We start from the raw sequence: 19,048 nt of genomic DNA on the forward strand, positions 1-19,048 counted from the left end.
AATCAACCCATGCCACCCTTCCTCCCCATTCAATAAACAAAAATGGTTACCTGATCACCTCCAGAATCAAATATGAAATTCTCTAGATCAGGGGTCGGCAACCTTTTTGGCCGTGAAAGCCATAAACGCCACATTTTTTAAAATGTAATTTTGTGAGAGCTGTACAGTGCTCACAGTGCGGCTCCTGTAACAGCGCCTGAAAAAAAATTGACTTTGTGGCTCCTGAAGAAAGAGCCATATCTGGCCCTCAAAAGAGCCAGATATGGCTCGAGAGCCATATGTTGCCGACCCCTGGTATAGATAGTTGTTAAAGCTATTTATAACCTCCCTTCCTCACACCTTAGCACCTTCCCATGTACTCAGCAATCCAGTAACACCCCTGACTCCTTGCTATTCTTCAAACAAGACACACATTCAAATGACATTTTCTTAGGCTGTCCCCCATGGCACCTGGAATTTATCCCTCCTGATCTCCAACTTCTGTTGTCCTTAATGTCCTTCACATCTCAGTTAAAGGAAGTTACAGGAAGGTTTTCTGACTTTTTATGCCTTCTTTTGGTTAATTATTTCTATGTAATCCTTTATATAGTTTGTATATGGATGTTTATGTGTTGTTTCTCCCATAACACTGGGAGATCCATGAAAACAGGAATTCTCTTACCTTTCCCTATATCCCTAGCACTTAGTACAGTGCCTGGTATATAACCTGCACTCAATATTTATTGAATTACTGATTACAATTGTAGCTGAAGGGACCAGCTGCCCCAAAACCTAAAATATTTTTGCTTTTCAATTCTGTCTCCTAGGATCCCTGGCTTCCTCTCAAGATATAGCTTCAGCATCATCTTTTTAAATTTATTTTTCATTATGTAATTAGTAAATGCCACCACAAAACATTTAACTAAACAAATGCATGAATACATGTGCAAAACCACAAATTTCACACTGTTTACAATTCGTTTAAAAATATATGTTACATATGCATGCTAATATAAACACATTTTGATTTAGAGTTTCCCTTTGCATTTGTTTTACTTGGATACTATCTTCTCTTGATTTTTTTGGCAATTTTAAAAAATGTAAACATGGTATATATTATTCTATCCTCTTTTCATCTCTTCACTTATTTATATTTATGCTCTCCAAACCATTGTTGTCCCACAAGAACTACATTCGGATTATCTGTATGTTCAGGCTTAGATGTGCTACTAACCTCATGAAGATGTGCGGGAGCTGCCCAGATAGCAATCTCATTGAACTTATCTAAGGTTCTATTCATCTCCTTACTTTCTTGTATTTTTTTTTTGTTAGATTTATCTAATTCTAAGAGGGGAAAATTAAAGCTCACTGCTATTGTAATTTTGTTCATCTATTTTCACCTGCATCTTATTTAGTTTTTCCTTTAAAAATCTAGGTGCTATAACACTTGGTTCATACAGGAACAAGCTTCATTATCCATAGCACCCCACCCACATAATATAGTTATCCTGTTCATCTCTTAATTATATCCCATTTTAGTTCTGAATCTATCAAAAGTCATGATTGTTACTCCTGTCTTCTCTGGATGAACGGAGGCATAATTTACTCTCTTCCCGACTCTCACTTTCCCTTTATGTTTGTCTCCCATTTTTAGTGTTTCTTGCAGACAACACACTGGCAGATCCTGGCTTTTGATCCATTTTGCTATTCATTTTCCTCATGTGTGAATTCATCCCATTACACTCAATGTCATAATTACTAGTTGGGCATTTCTAACTACTTCATTCCTCTCTGCTATTTGATCCCCTTTTCCTATCTCTCTGACTCATCCTTATTCAGATGTCCAAGTTCCTTTAACTAATACCTCTCCTCCTCACAATCCTTCCCAAAAATCTTCCCTTATCCTCTCCCCTTGCCCTCTTAGTTCTGAATTGGCTCACACAAAGGTCACTGGGGTAGCCATTCCACCCTGCCTTCTCTTGGTCTATTTCCACTACTATTTTGGTTCATTCCATTCCATTCCCTGGAACCTCAATTCCACTCTCGAATCTTACTTCCCAATGTGCCCCTTCAAAGTATTCAGAGAATGATGCCATTCTCATGGGCCAAAACAGAATCAATTTGACTTTTTGAGTTGCTTATAATAAGTCTTTCCTAACCTTTGTATGTTTCTTATAGATCAAATTTGCTGCTGAGTTGAGTTTTTCCACAAAAAATAGTTGAAACTCTTTTAGTTCATTAAATATCCATTTCTTTCTTTTGTAATTAACCACATATTTGCTGAATACATTGTTCTTGGTTGTAAGCCCAGTTTTTTTTTGCTCTATAAAATGCTGTATTCCATGTCTTGCATTCTTTTAATGTTGAAGCTATTAAGTCTTGTATTATTCTGACTGCAGTGCCATAGTGTTTAAATTGTTTTTTTCCTTGGTGCTTGTAGTATTTTTTCCATAAGCTGGGGGCCACATAATTTAGTGGTGATGTTCCTCTGCATTTTCTCCTTTGGGTCTCTTTGAGATGATGATCAGTGGATTCTTTCACTCTTTCTTTCTAGAAATTTGGGGCAGTTTTCCTTGATGATTTCTTGGATTATTGTGTCTAAACTCTTTGTAACTTTGTGGGAGTTTAACTATTCTTATCCTTTTTGGCTTGATCTGTTTTCCAGGTCAGTTGTTTTGGTGCTGTCTCATATTCTGTATTATTTCATTCTTTTGATTTTGCTTTATTATTTCTTGTTGTCTTAAGAAAAATCATTAGCTTCCCCATGTCCAATTCTAGTTCTTAATAGATTATTTTCTTCCATAAGTTTCTGGATTTCTTTTTTCCATTTGAATGATCTTTCTTTTGTAATTTTCTTGATTTTCTGCCTTACTCTTAATTTTCCCCCTAATTTTTCCTCACCTCTCATTTGGTATTTGAGGTCTCTTTTTTAGCTCTTCCAAAAGCTCTTTTTGAGCTTATAGTTATTTACTGTTTTTGTTTTTGTTTTTTTCTGTTTTAGAAGTAGGTGTTTTTTTTATTCCACTGTCCTCTGACATTAAATTGTGATCTTCTCTGTCTCCATAATACCTATAAATAACTGAATTTTTTCCTTTGCTTATTCTTTTTAATTGATTTATTTTCATTTTAGCAGTCAGCCTAATAGACTTAATTATTGACTTTTTTCTGGAGACCCAGGGCTCCTATTATGTTGATGTTATCTCGGGTTTCAGGATTTTTCCCCTGTATTTGTTTTTACCTGGGTCCTATTCAGTTATTGCTATTTTTATAGTCCAGAGTTAGATGTACTTCCAGTCCCTGGTCAAACCCCAAGTTGGTGATTGAGCTTAGGGGTTCTAGGCAGAGCCTCTGGGCAATTCTGCTACAACTGCAATCAGCTATCCTCTATCCAGGAAATTACCACAACTGATTTGCCCCAGTACTCAAGCAAAGACACTCTGAGGTGGGCTATCCTTCCTCACTCCTCTTCTCCTACCACTAAAAACTCATGACAGAAACGTTTAGGGCATCCAAAGTCCCTTCTTTGTTAGCAATGAGGTCTTGGGACCTGGTGACCAACATTTCAAAGCCGTTATTCTTTCTGCTCCTTGGGAGCTGACTGAGGCCACAGCAGACACAGATGCTCTCAATTCCCTTGACCAGCTAATTCAGATTCCAGTGGTATTGCAGAAGAGGGAGAGCAGGGAGGAGGCTCCCCCTCCTCAGCAAAAAAAGAGCAGTTGCTGCCCTCTAGAACTGCTTTGTGGATTTCTTCTCTAGGTTCTGTTCTTACAGCCAGGGCCTACAACAGTGGGAAAGAGGCTAGGGATATCAGAAGCTTTCTCCAGAGCTATCCTTGACTGTTCAGTTTCACTCTATACTCCTATCTGTTTTTGTTGCCTTTACTGTTGATTTTATGGTGTTATTTTTGGATGTTTGTGGAGGTGTTTCGGAGGGTGAAGAAGCTTCAGACTACTCAGCCATCTTCCCACAAAGTCCCTCCTCAACATCATCATCTACAGGCAACCTCTTTTGGTTCTCACCTCCTAAATGTTAAGTTAGCTTCCCCTACTCTGAATGCTACTTTTATGAACCTACTTACATAAATGTTGTCTTCTCTCTCTGTCATGAGAATGTAAAACTCCTCTTGGGAAGGAACTAAGTGCTATCTTACTCCACCACAAAGTAAAAGCCTGAAGGTCAAGGAGTGTCTCTCTTCTTGCTTACATATGCTTTTACAAAATTTAGCATACTACTTTGTATGAGGGAAGAACTTAATAAATGCTTTATCTATCTAAAAACATTTGTGCACAGAAAATATTGATGCAAATATAGAAAAAAAGATAATGAAAAGAAATAAAGTGGAAGAAAATTATAAGCAATCACATGCAAAACTTCAAAGAAAAATGGAAACTGTTATACAGCATTGGAAGAGCCCAAAAAGGAATTAAAAAATCAAATAAGGCAGGTTGAAGTAGGAAGAAAAATGTGAAAAAAGTAATGAAAGTTATGCAAAAAAAAAAACAGTTCAAAAAGCAAAGTTGTTTAACTGAAAAAAAGAGGGGAAACAAATCCAATGAAGAAAAGAATTCTAAGAAAAGTAGAATGGATCAAAAAGAAAAGAAGGATCAAAAGGTCCTGGAAGGCCTTAAAAATTAAAATTGGGCAAAGAGAAGCTAATGACTTCACAAGACATCAAGAAATGATAAAACAAAATTTAACAAATGAAAAAATAGAAGAGGAAATATGAATTATCTCATTAAAAAAAACTGGTCTGGAAAAAGAGACAGGAAAGAATTTAAGAATTATTAGTCTACATGAAAGTCATAATCAAAAAAATTTTTTTAAGTCTAGAGACATCATATTACAAGAAATTATTTAATTGCAAAACAAACTGCCTTGATATTCTTGAACAAGAGGATAAAATAGACACTGAAAGAATCCACAGATACTGCAAATAGCCAGAAAGAAACAATTCAAATATCATAGAGCCCCAGTCAAGAATACACAGGATCTAAGAGTTTCCACATTAAGGACTGGAAAGCTTTGAATAAGATATTCCAAAAGACAAGGGAAATGAGTTTACAACCAAGAATCTCTCATGCATCAAAATTGGCTATATCGGGGCAGCTGGGTAGCTCAGTGGAGTGAGAGTCAGGCCTAGAGACAGGAGGTCCTAGGTTCAAACCCGGCCTCAGCCACTTCCCAGCTGTGTGACCCTGGGCAAGTCACTTGACCCCCATTGCCCACCCTTACCAATCTTCCACCTATGAGACAATACACCGAAGTACAAGGGTTTAAAAAAAAAATTTAAAAAAAATTTAAAAAAAATTGGCTATATCCTTTCATGGGAAATTATTGACATTTAATAAAATAAAAGATTTCTAAGCATTCCTGAAAAAAAGACCAGTCTTAAACAGAAAATCTGATATCCAAATACAAAATTCAAGAGAAGAATAAAAAAGTTATATAATAAGAAAAAAAATTTAAGGGCTTCAATACGGTCAAATTATTTATATTCCTATATCAGTGGTTTCCAAACTTTTTTGGCTTACCACCCCCTTTCCAGAAAAAATATTACTTAGCCCCTGGAAACTAATTTTTTAAATTTTAATAGCAATTAGTAGGAAAGATGAATGCACCTGTGGCCATCACCGCTCCCCTGGATCACTGCAGCACCCACCAGAGGACGGTAGCTCCCACTTTGGGAATCACTGTTTTATATGGAAATATGATATCTATATCTCCTAAAAATTGTTATCGTTATCAGAGCACTCAGAAGAAGTATACATAGACAGATCATGTGATAGTAAGCTGATTAGGATGATTTGTAAAAAAGATCTAGAAGTGAAAAAGAAGATTATTTTAAGAAAAATGGGAAAAGTAAAATGGGGTAAATATATCACATAAAGAGGCACGAAGGGGAACAATACTATTACAGGGGAGGGGAGGACAAGGATAGTGACAGGTATTATTTAAACTTTATACTCACTGGAATTGGCTCAAAGAGGGAAAATTCATTCAGGGTATAGAATCCTATCTTACCCTATAGAGAAGTAGAAGGGGAATAAGAAAGAGGGTGGTGGGAAGGAGAGTAATATAACTGAGGTGAAAACAGGAGTGGGGGAGGTGATTGAAAGCAAAACACGTGTAAAAGGAATGAATGAAAGGAGAAAGGGCAGGATTAAAAAAGAGGGAATCAAGATGAAGGGGAATACACATATGGTAATCATGACTATGAAAGTAAATGGGATTAACTCATCCATAAAATGGGTGGATAGAAGAGATGATTAAAAACCAGAATCCTACCATATCTTGTTTAAAAGAAACACATTTGAGGCAGGTAGACCCACAAAGATTAAAGGTAAGAGGATGGAATAGAATCTATTGGGCTTCAACTGTGACAAAAAAAAAAAAAAAAGCAGGAGTAGCACTCATAATTTCAGATAAAGCTAAAGCAAAAATAGATCTGATTCAAAGTGCTAAGGAAGACAATTATATCTTGATAAAAAGTAGTATGGACAATTAAGAAATACCAGTATTTACCATATATGCACCAAACTGTATAGCATCCAGATTTTTAAAGGAGAAAGTAAAGGAGCTTAAGAAAAAAATTGATAGTAAAACTATAGTAGTATTAGAAAAACATTAATTGTTCCTGGGTAAGCTGAGATAATATAGCAAAATTAATTTACTGATTCAGTGCCATACCAATCAAAATATCAAAATATTAAAAAAGTATTCTATACAACTAGAAAAAAATAACCACAAAATTCATCTGGAAGAACAAAGTAAAAATATCAAGGAAATTAATGAAAAAAGAATGTGAAGGATGGTGGCCTAACAGTACCACATCTTAAATTGTACTAAAAAACAGTCATTATCAAAATAATCTAGTATTGCTTAAGAAAGAGAAGGGTGGTTCAATAGAATAGACGAGGGGTCATTGACCTCAGTAATCTAGTGTTTGATAAAATATAAAGATCCCAGCTTTTGGGATAAAAGTTCATTATTTTACAAAAACTGCTAGGAAAACTGGAAAACAGTATGGCAAAAATTAGATTTGGTTAACTATCTCACATCCTATACCAAGATTAGGTAAAAATGGGCATCTTATTTGAACATAAAGAGTGATATTATAAGCAAATTGATGAAACATGGAATAGTTTACCTGTCAGATCTATGGAGAAGAGAAGAATTTATGACCAAATGAGATAGAGAACATTACAAGAGGTAAAATGAATAATTTTGATTTGATTATACTAAATTATACTAAATTTTCCACAAAACTTATTGCAATTAAGATAAGAGGGGGAAAACTGGGGAAAATTTCATAACAAATTCCTCTCATAAAGGTCTCATTTCTTAAATATATAAAGAACTAAGTCAAATTTGTAAGAATTCAAGTCATTTCTCAATTGAGACAGTTTTCATATGAAGAAATCAAAGCTATCAATAATCATATGAAAATAAGTTGTAAATCCATCTTGATTAGAGGAATACAAATTAAAACAACTCTTACTACCTTACACCTATGAGATTGACCAATGTGACAGTAAAAAAAAATGATAAATATTGGAGCGAATGTGGCAAAATTGAGATACTGATGCATTGCGGATGGAATTGTGAACTGATCCAACCACTCTGGAGGGCAATTCGAAATTATGTCCAGAGGACTATAAAAGAATGCATATCTTTTGGCCCAGTAATCCCACTGTTGCGTCTGTATCCCAAAGAGATAAAAAAAAAACAAGGAAAGGACCTACTTGTACAAAAATATTAATAGTTGCTCTTTTTGTGGTGACAAAGAATTGGATGTCCCTCAATAAAGGAATGGCTGTACAAATTGTGGTATATGATGGTGATGATTGAATACAATAGTGCTTTAAGGAATAATGAACAGAATGATTTCAGAAAGAGTTGGAAAGACCTACATGAACTGATGCAGAGTGAAATAAGCAGAACCAGAAGATCATTAAACAAAGGAACTGCAATATTATGGAATAATCAAATGTGATAGACTTTTCTACTAATAGCAACAGAATGATCCAGGACAGTTCTAAGGATTTAAGGAAAAGAATGTTATCCACTTCCAGAAAGAACTGTTGGAGTAGAAATGCATATGAAGACATATGATTTATTACTTGTTTATTTGGATATATGTTTGGGGTACAGGCTCTATAAAAATTATAATAATAATAAATAATATGGAAATATATTTTGCATGAGAATACATATACAACCCAGATTGAATTGTTTGTCAGCACTGGGAGGGGATAGGGAAGAAGGGAGGAAGATAGTATGAATCATATGACTTTGGAAAACTTATATGGAAATTTGTTATAAAAAATAAAAGATAGAGGAAGTAAAGAGGGGAACTTCTAGATATAAATTTTACAAATAAAAGAATTCATTGATCAGAGAGAATGATAGGATGCTTGGGGAAATGAAACATTATGTCTTAAAAATTAAGACAGAGAAGGGAAAAAATGACAACAGAAATAATATGCATCAGAAAAAAAGGTAGGATAATTATCAATTCCCTAAGAAACACAAGATTGAAATTCAAAAGACAAAAAGGAAAACAATTTTAATGAAAAAGGAAATGAACAAATGTCTAATAAATAAAGGCAATATAGATGCAGATAGAAGATAGTTACTGACTTACATTTTTTTAAAAGAAACATAAAAATATTTTTTAAAACCAGCAAGCAAGCAAAAGATTAATGCAAAAGCATGACAAAGTCCGGTAAGACGAATTTCAGGACAGCTGGAGTTTCAGATGATCCAAGGCTGGCAAGGAATAATGGCAGGGAGGATAGAGAGAGGGGAGAATTGTTGTTTTAGTTGTTACTAAATCTATACTGGAGAAAAGGACCTGATTAAAAAAGGAATAGGCATGACTGGTTGGATGGAATGATTGAATAAGAGATTACAGATTCCCAACTTTTATTTTCCTTCTCTTTTCTATAATAATAAAAAAAAAAAAGATGAATTTTGAACTGGAGAGGAAATGACAAAAATTATATAAATCTTAGTATGGAAATACATTAAAGTAAAAAGAAAAATAGGAAAATACAAGGATAATGATGTGAGACATGTGTTCTAAGAAGGAGAGTATGATAGGTAAAGAAATATTCACAAGTAAAACAAACTCATATGTTGGAGGAACATGAAGCAAAGGTTAAAAGGAAATAAGAAAATAGTAAATGCATAATAAATGTGTACCTAATAGGATAGCATCTCAGTACCAAAAGGAAAACAAGTGAATTAGAACAACAAATAAAGTTATAAAATAGAAAACTTATAAAATAGAAATAAAATTATAATAGTCAGAGACCTTAATTTCAGGCCTAGACAAATTTCATCAAAAGATGAACAAGAAATAAATTAAGGATCTGAATAGATATATTTTTAAATGAGAGATGATATATCTCTGGGGATTACAGAATAATTTAGATATACAGAGCAACTTAAGAAACAACCATGTATCAGGAATCAAGAACTAAACAAAAAATATAGGAAAGCAGAATTAATAGATGCAATATTTACTGATTAGAAATTATTAATAATTATCAATAAAAGGTCCTTTAAAAAAGATTCAAAAGTAATTGGAGACTTTATAAAACATTTTTAAAGCACTAAATTATATAAGCAATGGAAACTATCATCAAGAAAAATGACAGTAATATGGCAATATACCAAAGTATGGTATTTAACTAAAGCAATTCTGAGGAGAAATTTTATCTCTAAATGCTTTCTTTCAACTACAAAAGAGAAAAAGAATAAATAAATATATTAGGCACACAACTAAAAAACCCACCTATCACCAAAAATCTCTAAGTAACCAAAAAGAAAAATAATAAACAAATTATGAAAATCATAATAATACTGTTATTATAAAATAATATATAATAAAACCAAAAAGGAAACAACCAATTATATGGATAAAACTGGGGTTATTTTTTGAAAAAAAACATTAATAGATAAGCAATTATCTAAGCTGATTTTAAAGAGAGATGAATACCAAATTGTTTTAAAACTGAGAAAGGAGAACTCACAACAAACGAATGGGAAATAAAAGAATTATAAACTGTTTTGTCTATTTCTATGCCAAGGAAACTGATAATTTAGATGAAAGAGATGAATACTTACAAAAAAGACTACTTAAATAATATATGGAAGAAAAAAGAAATTTGCTTATTTAGGAAAGAGGTTAAGTGGAAGAGGCAAATTAATTTTAAAAATCTGTTACTTTAAAAAAAAAACTATTTTTTCAAAGAACTCAGAAACTAACTAGAGAGATTAGAGAGAGAAGGGTCAGAATCAATCAATAAGCACCTATTATTATGTGCCAGACACTATTGGTCATGAGAGATAAGAGACTATAATTCAGAAATATTGGTCTGAATATATAAATCTGGGAGCCATATTTATAGATATTAACTAAAACAAGGGAAACACACAAAATTAAAGAAATCAAATAGAAGGGTAAAAAAGTCAAACATTAGAGCCTTTTCCAGGCAGGAATACTTAGGTGACAGGAAATGAATGTTCTAAAAGAATAGACTGAGAAAGATGAGACAAAGGAGGCAATATTGCCACAAAACCCAAGAGAGGAAAAGTGGGGTGGTCAATAATGTCAAAAACTGCAATGAGGTTAAGAAGGATAATCACTGAAAAAAGGAGTCATTGAATTCAGAAATTAAAAGATTCGATCTTTGTCTTATACAAGATTTGGTTCAAGTTCTGTCTGAGACAATCTGAGTTCATCACTGAAGTCCCCTTAATTTCTCAATGCTCCAGGTAGAATAGTTACAAATTTGAAGTTTTCTCATCAGTAATTCCCTACTCTAATAAAGTCACAAGGTTAGAAAGGAAAAAAAAAATCTTATAGTAATTACGCTATCAAAAGAGAATAAAATAATATACCACATTCCATGAACCTCCAAAGAAGCTAGACAGCTTTGTGTAGCAGAAAAAAATGCTGGTCTCAGAACAGTTAAGTGTATGTGTGAATCATATCTTTAATATAGACCAGCCAATTTTCTGAGGCTCCATTTCTTTACTACAACATTGAGGTAATACTACCATCAGCCCACTAGGTGGCAAAATAGATGGAGGGCCAGGCCTGAAGTCAGGAAGACTCATTTTCCTGTGTTCAAATTTGGCCTCAAATGCTTAGCTGTGTGATCCCGGGCAAGTCACTTCACCCTACTCCCTCAGTTTATATATCTGTAAAGTTAGAAAGAAAAGGCAAAAATTATCCTCCAACGGGGTCACAAAGAGTTGGACATGACTGAAAAAATTAAGCAACACTACCATGGGGGAAAAAACCAAACCCTTGCAAGAAGATAATAATAATCAAGTGAAATGATGGATATAAATGGTTGGGGTTCCTTAAATTATCATATAAAGTCATCTGCTATTATTAATTTTATTACTAGAAGTCGTCATCATTACTATAATGCTATCTATGAAAGTAACATTACTTTTTTAACAAAGATACAAAATTGTACATTGGAAAATAATGACACTAGCTTTGTAGACACTAGGCTACATACAGATTTAATATTAGCAAGAGATGGGAGGGATATAGAAGAGTAGTCTTTTCTCTTATTCAAATCATGGCAATAAATTAAGAAATCAAACAAGATATTGCTATTTTTTGCAGTCTACAAATACAGTGCAGTTTCATTTTTTATATTTTTACATTCTAAAGGCTAAAGTGATTGTGATTAAATTCAACTGAAAGCCTGAAGACAAAAAACATTTGTCATAGTTTCTCTCTTTAAAAAAATCCAGATTTTAAGAATTTTTAATGAATACATGAAACAGGAAGGCAAAACAAGGCATATAACAAAACTGTGTGAAGATTAACTCTACCCTGCCCATTTTTAGATTTAATCACCAAAAGTGTACGCACCCCATTTAATCGTTAAGCAGGGGAGGTCTGTAACCCACATGTGCAAAAGTAGGTGATGAATTAGAATCAACTGACTGCCCCCTGGGCAGTCCTAAGCAAAGCCTTTGTTGTAATTGGTACATGTAAAATGGGAGGAAAGCACAGGAAGTGACGAAAGGAATGGTCTTTATAAATTGCAAAAACTTCCTGGGATGCTTCACTTGCACCTTGAACTGGACCCTGGAGGAGCTCTGGCTGAGGACCTTGGACTGCTTTATATTTTTCCTTAGAACTACCACAAGGGTGAGTAGAAAAGGTTGACTCTCTTCCTTGGCTTTTTCCTGGAGGAACTAGCCTCCAGAGGAGACCCTCAACTGTAATAGAACCTTCTAAATCTCTGTAAATCTTAATTAGTCTCTATCAGTATGTTATGTCTTTACTTCAATTTCATCTCAATGTTATTTAAGCATAAAACCCATGAATCCTTTTCTCTTTCTTTCCAAATGCTTTTGTCTTAACCAGTTAGATAGAGTAAGAGTTCTAGCTTAACAAGCTAGACTATGTACTCAAGCCCTGGCTTACTCCAGCAGGGCTCCAGTAGCCCTGGCCAGAGGGCCTAAGGGTCGTAACCAGTTTCAGTAGCATTTATTATTAGCTTACTTTTCATAACTAATTGTTGAAAAGAAACTTTCAGATGAAAGTAAATATAACAAAAGTATATATAACTACTTGGACATTTGTTAGATTACGAACAAACTGATATAAAAGTTACAGTGAATTGAAAGGTCTATTTAAATGCATCAATAGACCTTCTTTGGACTAGCTTTCTGTGTAAGTCATAAAATGCCCTTGTGATTCCTAAGACATAAGGAATTAACATTCTCTCTCTAAATCAATTTTGCCCATTTGATTAAAAAAAAGTAACTGGACCCAATATTCCTTGCCTTTAAAAAATTACTAAGCCTATCCTCAGAGAAAATATACCATAGTAAAATAAATTCACCTAGCCTGTAGCAATAATAGTGGATAGAGCACTGGGCTTAGAATAAGGAAAACTCATCTTTATGAGTTCAAATCCAGTCTCAGACACTTACTGTGTGACCTTGGACAGTCACTTAGCCCTGTTTGCTTCAGTTCCTCATCTGTAAAATAAACTGGATAAGGAAATGACAAACTATTCCAGTATCTTTGCCAAATAAGTTGATGAAGAGTCAGAATCAGCTGAAACCAACTGAACAACATATGGATAAGCATTTTATTATAATGTGTAGAAGTAGTTAGCCTTCAAGTCAGGAAAACCTAGAGAGTCCTCCCTTAGACACATATTAGTTCTGTGATAATGAGAAAGTCATTTAGCATCTAAGTGTCACTACTCTGTCCTCAAGCAATTATCTGACTACAAATTACAGATAAATTTTCAATCTACATCGGAAGGAGTTTCTACAAAAAGAAGTTTCCTATACTGATGATATCATAAGTTATTACTGCTACAGCTATTATAACTACTACTATTACTTATAATAATAATAAAGGAATAAATGTTTTGGGAGATATTTTAAAACTTTCTATAAACAAAATATTCAAGCTTAAGTCTTCTTTTATTCAATTTCCCCATGTTTTATTTTTAGAGTTCTACCATTTCCAATACATAAATGTCAGCATCATGAAGACAAAGAGGAAGAATTCAGGACTTGGGTCACTTTCAATTCATTACATTTATGATACAGTTCACTGACTAATACAGCTGGCAGAAACAGCTCATTCAAGGTTTATTCCAATGTAGCAAAGAATGTTCATCAGATAAAAAATTGTTTATCATCAATTTTAAGCAAATCCATATACCAATATTGATGGTTCTCTTAAAATCTTAAGAGGAAATGATAAATGTATAATGTGTGTGCGTGAGAATAAAATGCAAGGAGTGGCACACAGATCTAAGAAACTCTTCTCAATAAACCATTTCTACTAAAACAGATGGCTAACTGCTCTTCAATTTACATTCTTCAAGAATCACCTAAGGATCAGCGAGATTATGTCATTTATTCAGGATTACAAACAAGTATGTGCTAGAGACAGAATCTAAACCCAGGCGCTCCTGTCCTTGGCACTGGCTCTCTCTATTCACTCCACCAGAGGTATCAAACACAGGGATCACTCCAAAATGCTGCACAAATCAGATTAAAATGCAACTGGAGAAGAGTTAAAGAAATTAAGAAACAATAATACAAAGATAATGTTCATATGCAATTTTTTCTAAGTCAAGATGAGCCCCATCTTGGGACCCTTAGGTCTGGTATAATACACATTTTTATTTGAGTTTGACACCACTGTACTCTACCATTCTGCCTTTACCTACATTCATAATATCCATATTCTAAGATGTTTTAAGAATTTTAAACAGGACAACTCCAAAGAAAATTTAAGTCCCATTTCAATGACTGACAATATGGAAGAAAGAATTTGTTCACATTATCCAGTACATGATATTTGTTATGAACACAGATTTCAGTATCCTGAATATACTAAATGATAAGTAATTCTGAGCAAGGTTTTAGTGGGTCTCAGGAAAGTTAAGCGAACTGCATACAGTATCACAACTTAGTGTCAGAAGGCAAGATTTTAAACCAAAGACTATCTCTTCAATGACAATAAAAGAATTTCATCTTTACTGAGCATATATGCACTTATTACTGCTTTTCTTTGATATTCAGCAATTTGCTTCTAAATCCTACTTTCCTAATTGCCTGCACCTTTCCAATCTTCTATCAAATTGCTTTCCCCTAAGGGAAACTACACTCTTCTCCTGTCTCTATGCCATTATGTAAGCTGGCTCCCATGCCTGAAAAACACTTACTCTTCATCCACCCACAGACCTTTGCATAGTACCTGGCATAAAATAAGAGCTTAATAAATGTTTGCTGATTAATGATCTATGTCTATTAAAATTCTCTTTCTAGAAAAAAGAATATAGGTGCTAATTTCCTATAATTAGGTCTTTCTCAAAACACTAATTACTTGAAGTTACTGCCTTATTTACAAGAATGTGGTTTAAATTGTTGTTTTTTTTTCTCCTAAGTTACAGGGAGCAATCTTTCTACATATTGGGCTTAAAAAAATGTAAAATTCATCTAACATTTAAGCACTGACATTTTAAAGTACAAATGGAAAATGTACCTGAGACACGAGACATCCTTGTAGAAAAGTAGCATTGCTCTAAATCTTCAAAATGAGCAGTGAGGCGTTTCCGTCGTGATGCTAATGTGCTGTTGTACCAAGGTTGCTTCTTTGTCTGAGAAGGGGATGACAAATGATAGATATATTTAGAATATGAAGCAAAACTATATAAACTAATATCTGCCTATGCATTATTTCTTGCAAGTTCATCTTTATATTTGAGTTTTAAAGTAAACAATTAAAATAACTACTTCAGATTCATTAGCAGATTTTACACTATTGCCAAGTATGATACTTTATCCATTAAAAATGTAAAATCTTTTGTACATATAAGCTTTTTGAAAATAAAGATTGTTTTATTCTTTGATTTTGTACTCCCAGCGCCTGACAGTGTCTCGTGCATAAACAGAAACCGAATAGATTTTTTGTTTAATTTCTGTTTGTATGAAAAAATAAGACAGATTAGTAGTAATGATTAAAGGTAACGAAATTTCCATATATGATTCAAAACCTATAGAAATAATATCTGAAGTCTACATTACTCAAAATAAAATGCAAGAAAGAATCAGCAACCTTTCACAATAAAGTAAGTTTGCAAACTGGAATCTACTGTCTGATTTGATAGCCAGCAAAGGGGGTCCAGGCCTTTAGGCAGCATATGAGTATACATATGCACACAACACAGAGATCACTAAAAATTTTAGAAACTGACAATAATCAATAAGCGAAAGGAATACTATGGCATTGTCTGATGAATGGAGACAACTACTAATTCCAGGAAACAGAACAACTTAGGAGAAAGAGAGCTGGCCTCAGGATCAGAAAGATCAGGAAGAGTTCATATTAGCTATAAGACCCTGAGTTTATCTTCTATGCTACACTTTAAGACCATAGAATGAACTGACAGAAAAAAGTTCTTCACTTAGAGCTTCCTACATAATGAAATCATAAGTCCAGACCCTCTCATTAGTAGGAGAACTATCTTAAATAATTTAACAAGCATTATAAGAACTTCTTAATTAATTGGAATGGCATATCATCTAAAATGAGAGGGCACATTAATTCTGCTAAAAACAATATTCATTAAACTATATTATAATATATAGCATTGCATTTTTGGTCTATAATGGAAAATATTTTTAAAACCACATGAGTGGTTTTATGGGGAAAATTTGCTAAACCAATTCTATTTTTTCTCTTCCAAAGTGGTCACAAATGAATTTATCTATGGAATTGCACAAATAAAATCATTGTGGGATATGAAAAATGTTCTTAGATTATGCCAAAAATAATACATATATTTTTTATTTCACATTACATGTACTCATAGGCAATAGTCTAGATAGATAAAACAAAATAATAATTAATCATGAATACTTCTATTTTGCTTTCCTTTTACTCAATTTTATGTGCCAAATTTACTTCCCAAATTAAATATTTTACTCAGGCCATTAGTATATGCTTGGTTCCTGTTGTCTTCTAGACCATTCAATCCACAATGATCTCTTGTTTTCTTAGAAATTATTAGCTTTTTTTGGTCTACGGTCATTTGGCATTTTTGTATGATAATATTTTTTCCAGCTAGTTCATACAATGATAATTTTGCAAGTGCTACACTGAGGCATATGGCTCTACCTACAACATAAGAAAATGCTTAGTGAAAGAGGAAAATTTGATTTAAATTCTAATTCAAGTTGAACAAACTTATATTAAGTACCTACAATGTGCAAGGGACCCTGGTAAAGGTTGGAAATACAAAAGCAATAACCAAATAGTACTTGTATTCAAAAAGTTTCTTTTCCCCTGCATACAAGTCTAACCAAGTCAACTAGCATTTATTAAAATTCCTCCTCGAAGCCAAGCATTGTCCTAAGCTCTGCCAAAGCAAGCCAAGAAATATTCCTAATCTCAAGCAGTTACTAATGGGGAATACAACAAATAAAAAATTATAAGCAAAAAACATTATATAGAGAATAAAAGGGAAAGAGCTGAAGAAGGACTGGGAACACTTTATGTAGAAAAGTGGGACTTTAGTTGAGACTTGAAAAAAGCTGGCATCAGAGAGGAAGAGGAAAAAGTATTCTAGACATGGGGATAAATCAATGAAAATACTCAAAAATTAAATGGAATGTGTTCAAAGAACAACAAGGAGGTCAATATCCTGGATCCAGAATATCGAGAGGGGATTAATGCATAAAAAGACCAGAAAGGCAGGAAGGGACCATATTATAAATAGTCTTAAAAGCAAAACAGTACTTTATATTTGATTCCAAAATTAATAGGAAGCCATTGGTAGGATTGAAGGAGGTAAGGGATCAGGGAGCAACATGGTTAGATTTGGGCTTTAGGAAGAGCAATCTGCAGAAGTGGGTCCAATCAGCAGTCTGTTGCAATAGCCTAACTGTGAGGAGCAATTAGGTGGCTCAGTAAATAGAAAGGAAAACCTGAAGATGGGAGGTCTTGGGCTCAAATCTGGCCTCAGACATTTCATAGCTGCATGACCAAGTCACTTAACCTCAATTGTCTAGCCCTTATAGTTCTTCTGCCTTGGAACTAATCCCTTGGTATTGATCCTAAAACAAAAGCTAAGGGGTTTAAAAAGAGTCTAGGTGTGAGGTAACAAAGATGTGTACCATAGTGTCTAGATCAGTGATTCCCAAAGTGGGCTGGCCACCACCCCCTGGTGGGTGCTGCAGCGATCCAGGGAAGGTGGTGATGGCCACAGGTGCATTTGGGGGTGGTGAATAACTATAAGGGGGCGGTGATAGTATGTGACAGGGGGTGCTAAGTAATATTTTTTCTGGAAAGGGGGCGGTAAGCCAAAAAAGTTTGGGAACCACTGGTCTAGATGAATAAGGGAATGGTTGGGGTTGACAAACCTTGACAAGAAATAGAAATGAGTAAAATGGTAAAGCCTCCAATGTTTTAAGGCTGAGTGAATAATATCCTCAAAAGAAACAGGAAGCTTAGAAGATAGGTTTTGAGGAAAGAATCATTATGTTTCAGACATGCTGGCTTTAAGATGCCTGAGGAATACCCAAGAAGAGATATTCAGTGAGCAGTCTAGAAGCTTGTCCCTTCAAAGTACAAGAAATATAGAGGTAGGGCCTCACAGTGTATGATTAGCAGTTAGATAACTGTATTGATGAAAAACTGCACATTTTCTAAAATCCTACATAACATTTCCTTGAAATCTCTTAATGTTCTCAGTTTTATCTTTTAAACTTATCACTAAAGAAATGTAACAATGTAGCCAAGTATAAATTAGATTTATAACTGCCAAATAAATTAAAGGAACTTCATTATAGCTCCACCTTAGCCAAGACAGCTATGTGTGCACATATTCTTCAAACCTTGAAGCAAAACGCACAAATGAAAAGTATACAATACTATGAAATTAACCATAAGCGAAAATGATAATGAAACAAGTCAATAATGAGAAGGCAATTTTGTACAGATTAAATTTTTTTTCCAAATTTTTTCAAAAATCTCAGTTAAAAAAACAGTAAAAAATGATTCTCAACAGAATTAAATTAAAAACAGAGGTGAAATACACAATGGAGAATATTCCATTACATATTCTGTCTAAGCAATTTGCCAAGAATATAAAAGCAGTGAAATCATTTAAAGATGAATGCTTCCAATTCTTGGAACAATAAAAAATAATAATTACAATGACATCATAAGAAAACCTCTTATTTTCAAGTCCAATAATTAACATGTCATATATCCTACATTAGGATGACAATTTTTCATTATACTGTTGACATCTAGAAAGTGTTCAAGATATGAATGAATCCTGCAAAAAATTAATTTTCTAAATAAAATTGGAATGAAAATAATATAATAATAAATAAATAAAATATATTTTATTATATAAAAATAATAAAAATATAAAAAATAAAATAATAAATGTATTATTTTATAGTGTACCCTTTAATAATTCCTGAGCTCTGTACAAAACAAAATAAACCAACAGTTAGGAACACCTCAATTTTAAAGGTTACCTTT

The 19,048-nt window shown here is 33.6% G+C and overlaps 1 protein-coding gene across 1 annotated transcript in view; it reads right to left on the bottom strand.

The window, feature by feature from the left end:
- Window positions 1-19,048, bottom strand: part of COP1 (COP1 E3 ubiquitin ligase) — a 317,833-nt gene that overhangs the window by 164,080 nt on the left and 134,705 nt on the right. Inside the window, exon 10 of the mRNA XM_044674889.1 lies at window positions 15,038-15,152. Coding sequence (XP_044530824.1) covers window positions 15,038-15,152 — 115 coding nt within the window. The remainder of the gene's footprint in view (window positions 1-15,037; window positions 15,153-19,048) is intronic.

The sequence above is a fragment of the Gracilinanus agilis genome, chromosome 4 (genome assembly GCF_016433145.1).
Source record: "Gracilinanus agilis isolate LMUSP501 chromosome 4, AgileGrace, whole genome shotgun sequence".
Lineage (NCBI taxonomy): Eukaryota > Metazoa > Chordata > Mammalia > Didelphimorphia > Didelphidae > Gracilinanus > Gracilinanus agilis.